General features: G+C 40.8%; 1 protein-coding gene across 2 annotated transcripts in view; it reads right to left on the bottom strand.

Moving 5' to 3' along the window:
* Nucleotides 1-5,927: 5,927 nt before the first annotated feature.
* LOC148540769 (carboxyl-terminal PDZ ligand of neuronal nitric oxide synthase protein-like) overlaps nt 5,928-11,026 on the bottom strand; it is a 131,476-nt gene continuing 126,377 nt past the window's right edge. For both annotated transcript variants that reach the window (XM_088482009.1, XM_088482010.1), the window contains one exon: nt 5,928-10,360. In XM_088482009.1, coding sequence (XP_088338135.1) covers nt 9,850-10,360 — 511 coding nt within the window. In that variant the 3' untranslated portion in view covers nt 5,928-9,849. The remainder of the gene's footprint in view (nt 10,361-11,026) is intronic.

Below are 11,026 nucleotides of genomic sequence, written 5' to 3'. Positions count from 1 at the left end.
AAGAGTTCCTGGCATAATCAGGAATGAACTAAAGGGCATTGGATCATATTTTAGCACTTGCAAGTCTACACAGTAATAAAAATGTGAAATTGCTTGGTTATAGTCCAGGACACAAAATGATACAAAGCACCGTGTTTATGCACACACATTTACTGCAAGTAGGTATCAGTACGGTGTGAAATGCATACACAACTGATCTCCGCCACTAGATTACTGCACCAGGGATACAAAATGGTGCAATAAAGGTTGCCGACACAATTTAGCAATGGAGGTCAGAGACTATTAATACCCTATTGGGGCCCTAGGCAAGATACTATGTCCCCCCATGCCAAAATTACTTTCCATTGCATTCTCTGGAGGCTTTATTTACATACAGTCACATTTTCCTCCTCATAGCCAACATTATGACTCATATACACCTATACACGTATAGTCCTCCAGACAGCCGGCACTGCGCACAATCATGTCTCTCCACATACACATAATCATACAATTCTGTTACTCTTAACAGCCCACACACACACAATTCCTCCCACAGACAAATCAGAAATGGCCCCATAACTAATATTCCGACATTAGATATAAAGGGGAGAACACCCTTCCCAGCATGCACTAGCAGCAGAAGAACTAAAAGCCCTGGAATACCAGGCATGCAGAAGCTTGTAGTTTCACATCATATTGAGGGAACCAGATTTCATAATACTGACAAACTACTAATTGTTTCCCTATGAATGGCAGGGAAGGAATGGATGCATGCAATGCCCCCTTCACAAGCAGTGCAGTATGAGGTGGGACATACCGCCTAAGTGTTTGCAGACTGTCCTGCTCTCTACCACCTGTTCTTGCAGCTTTGACTACTGTACCTGTTGCTGCTGTGTCTTATGTTCAGTAGCTACTTATCTGGATCCTGGAATGTTGGGTCCTTGTTTGAAATGTGATAGGCACTATTCACCACTAGGGATCTATGCAACAAGCTACCACTCTAGTGCACCCTCTTCCAAACCAGACTTGACATTAAACCAATAGCACACACTTTTAATAATTATGTATGTTCTCCTAACAAGAACAAACCTTGACATGGTCAATGTAATAACCAGGCTCAGCCTCTATGTCATGTAGTACTTCCGATATAGCAAGACACAAAGCAAGAACAAATCAATTACCTGCAAAAAAATGAAATCATGCACAAAATGTATTTTAAAACAAATAATCAATTAACATATAGCTACTGCGTATGTGTAAGGATCTACTAATCCACAAATAAAACAGATAAACCTGAGAAAGAGAATACGATGGCTCTGGCTATATGTGTTACCTTTAAGGAAAAAATAAATACTCTTTTCCCAAAGAGTTTTAAAAATGAGTGCACACATACTGGGCTGTTTTATTTTTATACTGTAATTTAGAGCAGGATAAGCACATGCTCTCCTCCCAATTTTAGTCTGTCTGCACAATTTCAATTTGCTTCCCCTGCAACATAACAGTTTTTCCACCTTCCAGCTGGGATTTACTCACCTCTCTAAACAGGACCCCAAATGCCCACTTGTGGCTTTTCTGCAGAGAACTGCAAGAAAAAGACAATTTAGGACCCCTCACCAAATGACACTGTGCTAGTTTTCTCTAGTGCTGCACTAATTCCTCTATTCCTGGCTGGCTGAATACAGAAAGGCCAACAGGAACCTATTAGTCAGGGTCATGTCACCCCAAGCATAGCTGGTGCAGCTTTCATACGCCTAAGCACTTCAGCATTTTCAGATTAAGGGGTCTATTTACTAAGCAGTGTTAGGAGACAGAGTGAAAAGTGATAAGGTGCCAGCCAATCAGCTCCTAACTGTCATTTTTCAAACACAGTCTGTGAGATGGCAGTTAGGAGCTGATTGGCTGGTACCTTATCACTCTGTCTCCTAACACTGCTTAATAAATAGACCCCTCAATCCTGTGACATCACCAAGGTCCTTCTTGTTTGCCAGTACTAATACAGGGGCTATGGCCCTGATGCAGAGTTGTGCACTATGTCGGTGTTTTCGCAGATGAGCAATTATCGTCCGCATGGGTCAAGGTACATTACTGTAGTCACTGGCAGCGAATATTTGTAGTGTGACTGACAGGGAGCAATTGGGGGAGATAACAGGGCGTGTCAGCTAAAAATGTGGGCGTATTGTAACAGTCTCGCAGTAAACAAGGCTTGGGCGACTCAGTTCCCTCCGCCATTCTGCACGAACATACAGTTACGCAGGACGATAACATCAAATGATCTGCAACCGATGCTGCGTCTTTGTTCGCAGATGCTTGGATTTGCAAAGATGCCAGTGGGCGTATCAATATATATCCTGCTGGCTGCGACATTGGCATATTTTCACACAGCAGCTGCGTACAGGATCTCAGCTGCGGTAGCAGTAGCGTACAACTCTGAATCAGGCCATATAACAAGTATGCACCACTCCTTTGGCACTGACCCACAAAAATACTCTGTAATAAAATAAAAGGACTAAAACCACTCTAAAAGCATTTTCTTAATTACACATATACAGACAATAATGGATTAATTCCCCTTTTACTTAAATAACCTAAATAAATTGATGTGAAATTGGCTATCTCCAAAGCTGAAGTGACATTCACTCATTTATAATTAAATGCTTTCAGGTCATTTCACAATACATACACCTGTTTGTAAGAGGTCCCACGGTTGGTTAGTGCATTAAGAAACAAAAGCTTCATCATGAAGCTCAAAGAAAAAACGTTAAAAGGAAATCCAAGAGAAGAGATAATTGACAAAAAACGAAACTAGAGGAAGGATATAAAAACATTTCAGAGGCTTTGTATCCCCTGGAGAATGGCTAATGCCGCGCATCCACTACCCGACCCAGGCAAGACAGTACGATTACGACATCGTAATCGTACAGTTGTTCCCCATCCTACACTGAACGATCAGTCGTTCAGTGTAGGCACCCTCCATCATCCCCGAACATGGTCAATCTGTCGTTATCGGCAGACTGACCAGCATGTTCAGGCGATGATTGATGAGCACGCATCGCTGGTCGTTTACAACATTTGCATGCCCGATTAACGAGCGATTGAACGATAATGATGTCGTTATCGTTAAATCGCTCTGTTTAATCGGGTAGTGGAAACCCGCCTTAAGTCTATCATAAAGAAACAGTTTATTGCATGACTGCAAATTTGAATGGGAGAAACTGTACAATGGTCAGCAAAACGGCCAAACACCTGACAAATCTGTGATATGTGCGACTGGTGCAAAGCAAAAAGCATTCATACTTCTTATATTGCCAAACTCATAGCTAGGAAATGTATTTGGTGCAAGCCTAACGCTGCAAATCACCCATGCATGATGCATTGTGGCAGGAGCATAATACTATGGGGACTCTTCGTCACTATAGAGAGCAAAATGGATGGAGCAAGATGAGGACAAATGTTGAGGGGAAAACCTGCTGCAGCCTGCATTGCATCTAAGCCTTGGGAGAAGACCTAAACCCCCACAGGACAATAACTGGGACCATACAGCAAAAGCCGCAGGAGTACCGTGCACACCCCATTGAGAATCTGTGGAAGAACAGCTAAAAGTGCTTTTAGCAAGTATTACAATAAAGGGCGCTAATAGAAGAAAAAGATTTAGAGCTTTGTTTTATATTCCAGGGTATTTTGTGTCATCATCGGTCAGAAGTCCAGAACAACTCCATTTGGATTCTATAATGTAAGTGAATAAAATGTGCAAACTGCCAAAGGGGATAAATACTTTTTTCTTACAGTCACATTAGGTCATATGAACTGAGGGCCTGATTCAGAGCCGGACGCTCTGACAAGAGAGCTCGCTCTGAATCAGGGCCCTCCTACCTCTTATTGGAGCGGCCTCCTGGCCACTCGTATAGCTGTGGGTGACCACCCACAGCTTATGCGAGCGGCCAAAAAGATGGTCGCGAGTAGATAGAGCCAAAATCACTCCCACTGACATCACTAGTGATGTCAGTGGGGCCGGACCCAGACGGTAGGCGTTCCAATGGGAACGCCTCCGTCTGGGCAGCAATGCCCCCGGCACGCCCACCAAAGGGGGCGTGCTGTCTCTCACCATCGACAGCACGCCCCCTTTGGTGCGAGACCCATATTCGGATCGCATCCGTCGTGCGCATGCGCACTAGGGCACCATCGACCCCCTTGCAAGCGCTCAGCGCTCGCGAGCTTGTCTAAATCAGGCCCTGAGTCTAACAGAAGCAGCTCTTTTAGATCCAGTTTACTCTGAATCAATTATACCCTTTTCAGACTTAAGATCTGGGTATTATACTATATATATATATATATATATATATATCCAGTATCATGGCCAGCGCTCCAAAACAATAGGCATACAGCCAGGGTGCACTTCCAGAGGCCCTCTGCAGACTCCTCTCCTCCAATGTATACAAAGGAATGGCAGCTCTCCGTGTTACCAGACGATGTGCTGTGATCTTTTCTAAGTCCACAGAGTGCTGCCATTCTTTTGTGTATATATAGTGCAGATAGGCTGGCACTCCACATCAATGCAGTAAATTGCTTGCCTTTTGCCCTCCTACATGTTTACTCGGAACATCCATACATATAGCACAGAAAAAGAGAGGCGGCACTCACAGGTCTTGTAGATAAAAGAATCAGGGGTCTATGTACTAAGCAGTGATAAGTGACAGAGTGAAAAGTGATAAGTCTGTGATAAGGTGCCGGCCAATCAGCTCCCAACTGTCATTTTTCAAACACAGCTTGTGAGATGACAGTTGGGAGCTGATTGGCTGGCACTTATCACAGACATCACTTTTCACTGCTTAGTACATAGACCCGAGTCTGAAACGTTGAACAAGGCAGACAAAGTTGTCAGACTGATTCTTTCATCTACAAGACCTGTGAGTGCCGGCTCTCTTTTTCTGTGATTATATATAAACTACTCACAGCACTATCACTCCTTAATATAAAAAAAAGTACACATATTTAGCATTTCTGTAATCAGAAGCTAGCCAATCACATTTTGGGGGTCACATAGGGCCGAATTCAATTACCTGCTGTACTTAAAGCGGGCTTGTAGCTCGTGGGTTGAGTGACCAAGGCTATTCAATTACAGCCTGTGGTAAATAGGACTTTCGGGTCTTAACGCGGCTGCTTGCGAGCCGTTAACCCACAATTCTTAGCACTTAACCAGGAATCTATGGGTTACCGCTCAAGAAACAAGGCTGCTGAATGAATAGCTCTGGGCTGCAACTGTGCAGCAAGTCCCGTGGCTAATTGGTAACTTACCCCTTAGAGATAACATGTACTAAGCCTTGGAAAGAGAAAAGGTAGAGAGAGAGAGATAAAGTACCAACCAATCAGCTCATGTCATTTCTCAAACACAGCCTGTAAACTGACAGTTAGGAGCTGATTGGTTGGTACTTCATTTCTCTACACTTAATATGACTCCAAGGCTTAGTACATCTACCCAATTTGTAATGATACTACTACAGTAATTGAATACAAATTTAGCAGAATTAGAATAAACACAAAAGTGCTATTTTTCTCTATTTATCCTCTTTACCGGACTTAGGGCCATATTCAATTTGAGACGAAAAGTCAGAGGTCAGACTTTTCGCCATCATCACCGTTTTAGGGCGTGTGCCCGCTTATCCCCGTATTCAATTAGGAATCAGCGAAAACGGGACCAGGTGGAAAGGTAAGTATCGAAAAGTCCTGTCAGTTTTTGGGGAAATCATGCCGTCACCCCCAAAAGATGATCTGACATTGGGGATCACTATGGATACCCCCGATTTGGCCTGCTGAAGGTAGTCAGGGTTTTTAAATAGCCCAATGTAGAAAGAAATGAGGCCTTCAGTCTCACCAGAGAGCACTGTTCGATTGATTGAGATTCAATTAATATATTAACAATTTTATTAAAAATAATTCATATATCCACATCCAAAAATTGCCGGCAATAATATATACAAACAGTAAAAACAATATGGTATCTATCCCACATTTAAAACCTACATTGATCTGTGTGATTGAATATACTCTATTCCAATAATAGACATTTACAGAAACCTTAGTTTTTCAACAACGACCTGGAACAAATAGTATCCCAATAAGCGCCTAGATAGCCTGCAGTTTAGTAGGCAAGATTTGTTAGAGCCAACAGCTGACAATATTCCTTTTGGAGCTGATTAGTATCCACAACACAGAATAACCAAGTGGCTTTTAATATATAGACAATTAATTGGTTTAAATAGTCCAAACACAAAAAAATTATATATCATGCAGTTCAACTTCTCTTATTGGTTAGTGTGGTTAGTAAGCGCTTATGAAGTAATATTAGTATTCAAGTTCATGCATGCTATAATAAGCAGCTATTTGCAATCTCATGCAGTTCACCATATGCCTGGTTAAAATCCCCTCCGATTTCACTTCACAAACAATATAACCGGTTATATCTCATGCTAACTAACCGCATGAGATATATGTATTATTGCCGGCAATTTTTGGATGTGGATATATGAATTATTTTTAATAAAATTTAATATATTAATTGAATCTATTAATTGAATCTCAATCAATCGAACAGCACTCTCTGGTGAGGCTGAAGGCCTCATTTCTTTCTACATTGTGTTATTAAAGGGCACAACACTCTTTTGAGAGCGGAAGTTCTATTGTAGTTATACTGTCACCTAGTAGATTAGCGCCCTTAGTTCTCTTTTTTCTTTTTAAATAGCCGCGGCAGGTGCATAAATGCGCCTGTGAAGAAGTGGGGAAGAATAGCATTTATCTTTTTTTTTTTTTTAAATAACTAGTCCACTCAAATTTGGGGTACATGAAAATGGGTGCAAGCATATTTTTAAGTCCCTTAATTGATTTTTTAAAAAAATTCTTCAAAAATCGACCTGCCGCAACCACCCGCATTCTAGAAAACACCTTCCGCATACTTGGGGACCCCCACTGAGGCTATTTCACCAGTTTTTAAGTTTGTTCCCCAACATTTTTTTTTTTTTACCCCAAAATTAAAGTACCTTTTTTGGGGTGTCGTAATGAATATTTTTACACAGATTACATTAAGGGGACATTCAAAGGCTGCAGGCTATTTTTTTTATTCTGCACCCCAAAACCCCAATTCTGCACTTTTTTTTGCCACCTAAACAGTGGTGAAAACTTATCCCCGTTTTTTTACAAAGACTTTTCGCAACTGTGAAAAGTCTTTGAAATTGAATATGGGGATAAGTGAAAATGGCGAAAATTACATTATCGCCGATAACGCACTTTTCGCTCCAAATTGAATATGGCCCTTAAATAGAAAACTAGGTGTTTCAATATGCCATGAATGGAAGCCATATTTGTTTCTTTGCCTCAATTGTGTTTTCAATTTACTAAAACAGGGTGGGGAATTGTTTCAGCTGGGGGTCCACTTAGTAGGTTGTGATAATCTGTAAAGTGCTCCACAGGCAGTATTCTGCCCACCTCACTTTTAGTACCGGTTCTCACTGTCCAGCCAGATCTCTTCCACTTCCATGTAATTAACACTAATCTCTACAATTCAAGACCAAGCTGTATGCACTTAAATTCCTTTCACATCAGCCATTATAATGACAGGACAGTTGTTTCAACCCCTTTATCCCCCAACAGACACACACCAGTAATTGTCCCTTTATAACGGGAAACTCAAACGTTCTCCCACATTGCTGTACAAGTCGCTGCACCTCTCAATCCCATTACCCCACTCATTTATGCACTAGTTACTGTGCTAACTCAGAAAAGCTCATCAAAATCCTAAAGCAGTAGGACAAAACACTACAAATATGGTCAACAGAACTAAGCTTATTGGCTCTATTGTACCTACAGTACATTTTCCACATTGGGGGCTATTGCCGAGAACACACCACTATTACTTGATTCCCGTTTGGTGGATTGCATGGGTAGAAAAATGAGGAAAGAGAAGGAGCTTTCATTTATGCCACTTACAACTATTGCCAGAAGGGGATAAGAACTGAATGTATTTGATTGGTGCATTTCCCAGCTCATCTTCCCAAACTTGCCATTCCGGGGCAGTGCATGGAGGAGGAGTCTGGAGCTCGCAGCTCAGTTGTGGTGGGGGAGTTCTGTGGCGGTGAAGTCTTGGGCGGCCCTTTCCATCCAATTGTTGGTGCCCACCACTGTACTAAAGCAATTTATTTCAAGGTGTCAAACAAATACAACCCAAACCTGAAAATTGGCCAAATGAGGTAAGAATGAAAGAAGATTTGAAGTAATGTTAACATGAATTACACTAGTGAAAGGGTAGTAGGTGCTTTGACTGTATGTAGAGTCACAGAAAATAATTTAAACATTTTTGACATAAGGCAATATTAAAAGGCAATTATAATAATCAAGAACATTAAATGGGCAAACCAAATGGACCTGATAGTACGTCTATTTTTGAACTTCATTCCACTAAGAGTGTAAGCTGTATTACTGCTTGCAGTAACTAGATAAGATGAAATATCTGTAGATTAAAATGAAAAAAAAAAAAGTGTCCTGTAACCAAGTTATTATAAAATGGCAGAATATTTGCTTAATGTAACCAAAAACAAACTTTTAAATAAAACACGTTTCAGTCATTCAGAATGTATAAATGCAGTGGAATATATACACATTAGACACATGAAAGTCCCCAAATGACTAACATTATATTCTGCATTTACTTTACTCTGTGTATAATATATACATGTTCTTGCATAGCTTGTTTCTTCATAAAGGACCATACAAAAAAATTATACAAGCCGATACAGCACGAAAAGGAGCAGAAGTCTATGTTTGAATCTATGATATGTAAAATTGTATGTGTCTGTAACATAGCAAAACATTTTTCTCAGTTAACCACCATGTTCGGCTCTAAAAGACCAGACTGTATATTTCATTAATGGCACTCAAACACTTGTTTGCCTTTGTGAAATATAAATAATAAAGGGATGAATGTATAAAGATGTTCTAACTACCGGACTGTACTGTATGGTATGTTCTGCAACCTTGCTAGAGTCATCACAGAAATAACACGGAGGTTTTTCCATATAACCCCTCTATAATACACAAATTATACATGTGTAAGCAGTGAGTTCTGATGTCATTGCTTATAATTGGGAAGTTCTGATGTCATCACTACTACTCATGTTCACCAGGAAGGAAAGATGCATCCCATGTAATCTTGCGAGCAGGTCCCTCTTACCATTTTATCGGTCTGTCTTGTTATATTACAATGCTTGTCCCCAGTTGTAAAGAGCTACGGCGTATGCTAGTGCTATATAAATAAATAATCACCAGTGTACTATTAGAAATCACATTAAATGTCCATGACATTTGTAAATACTCGGCCCACGAGTAGCTCTATGGTCATAGCATGCTAATCACAACTATGCCAAAGTGGGTGACATGACGGACAATCATTGTAGTAGAAAAATACAAATTTACTTAAACCGGTCAACTGTAGAAAGACACACTTGGTTTTTGGACCTGAAATGTTTGGTGTTTTACATCCTTTCCAACAATCTACATGTCCTATTTGTTCCTCTAAGAGATGGGAAACGGTCATGGACAAAGGGTTGGCTGTGAGCGATGATTGAGGTGTTGCCCATCACTGGTGTAACACATGGATAGACTGATGTATTGCCCATCACTGTAACACATGGATAAGGGTAATACAATGCAAGGCTACAAGGAGATGCTAGTGATGTGGTTGAACAACAAAACATATATAGCCCATGTTGACATAATTACTTACATTCTCTATACAACATTTTGGACAGTGCAGATCACACAGACCAGCTTTAATTACATGTTCCAGTGATGAGACAATGTTTATTTTACCAAGTATGAGTTCTATTCGAAGGATAAAAGGTCAGGATGGGGACCCTCATTATCGAAGGTAGAGTTTTTTGGCCAAGAACTCCAGTCAGCATTATTAGCATCCCCTTCTATTAGGTCTTCCTGGCTGAGGCAGGCCCTCCCCACCCTTTTATCAGGATAGTGAGAAGGTTCTCTGAGGTTTGTGTCTGACATCTCCTTGTGGATAAGGTCAGGGACAGAGAGAGAAAGCTCAGAAAAGACCTCGGTTTGGTTCTCGGCATGTTCAGAAACGTGAGCCTCTGCTTTCCCATTGGGTAATGAATCTGCAGGATTTTGGAAAGTATTTTCTTCAACAGCAATTTCAGCAGCGGTATCGTTTGCCCGATCTAAGCCAGCTTCGGTGGAAATGGCTTGCTTTTCTGGACTACTCAATACAGGGTTGGGAGAGATCATCATATCTTGGGTGGTGGTAAGAGCTCGGGAGATGCGTTTTTTCACCACTGGTGGAGGAGGTTCAATACGGGGGAAACTCTCAAACTTTGATCTACAATAAATAATACAAAATCATTTATTATAGAGACTCGTAAAATTCCACTTAAATAGCCAACAATCAATCTGGTACTAAAGCATTCCCATTACAGTTACAATGTTTACCAACAGTTAGACCTCCCATGTAAAATAGCTTATTTGTCTTCCAGGCAATTTAAGAAAGCCAAGTCTGCTGAGCAGCTTGCGTATAATTGCTACTGGTTTCAACTAATATACTGATTTGATTTCATATGCTTGGCTCTAGTATGCTGCAGAAGGTTACAGGTCACTTAGCTATACTGGGCTTGTAACCCAGGAAACCAATGAGGATTTCAAAACATTAATTAGATGATATATCTTTAAGATTTAGCAGTGAGTAGGGTGTAGCAGTGAGTAAGATGTAGCAATAATATATAGCATTGAGTAAAGTGTAGCAGTAAGATGTAGCAGTGAGTAAGGTGTACTAGTAATGTGTAGCAGTTAGATGCAGCAGTGAGTAAGATGTAGCAGTGAGTAAGGTGCAGAAGTGAGGTGTACTAGTAAGATATAGCAATGAGTAAGGTGTAGTAGTGAATAAGGTGTAGTAGTAAGGTGTAGGTAGTCAGTAAAGTGTAGCAGTAAGCTGTAGTAGTGAGTAAGATGTAGCAGTGAGTAAGGTAAAGCAGGAAGATGTAGCAGTGAG

The sequence above is a fragment of the Taudactylus pleione genome, unplaced genomic scaffold, assembly GCF_031769625.1.
Source record: "Taudactylus pleione unplaced genomic scaffold, aTauple2 ptg000017l, whole genome shotgun sequence".
Classification (NCBI taxonomy): Eukaryota; Metazoa; Chordata; class Amphibia; order Anura; family Myobatrachidae; genus Taudactylus; species Taudactylus pleione.
This window is presented reverse-complemented; position numbering and strand designations above follow the sequence as displayed.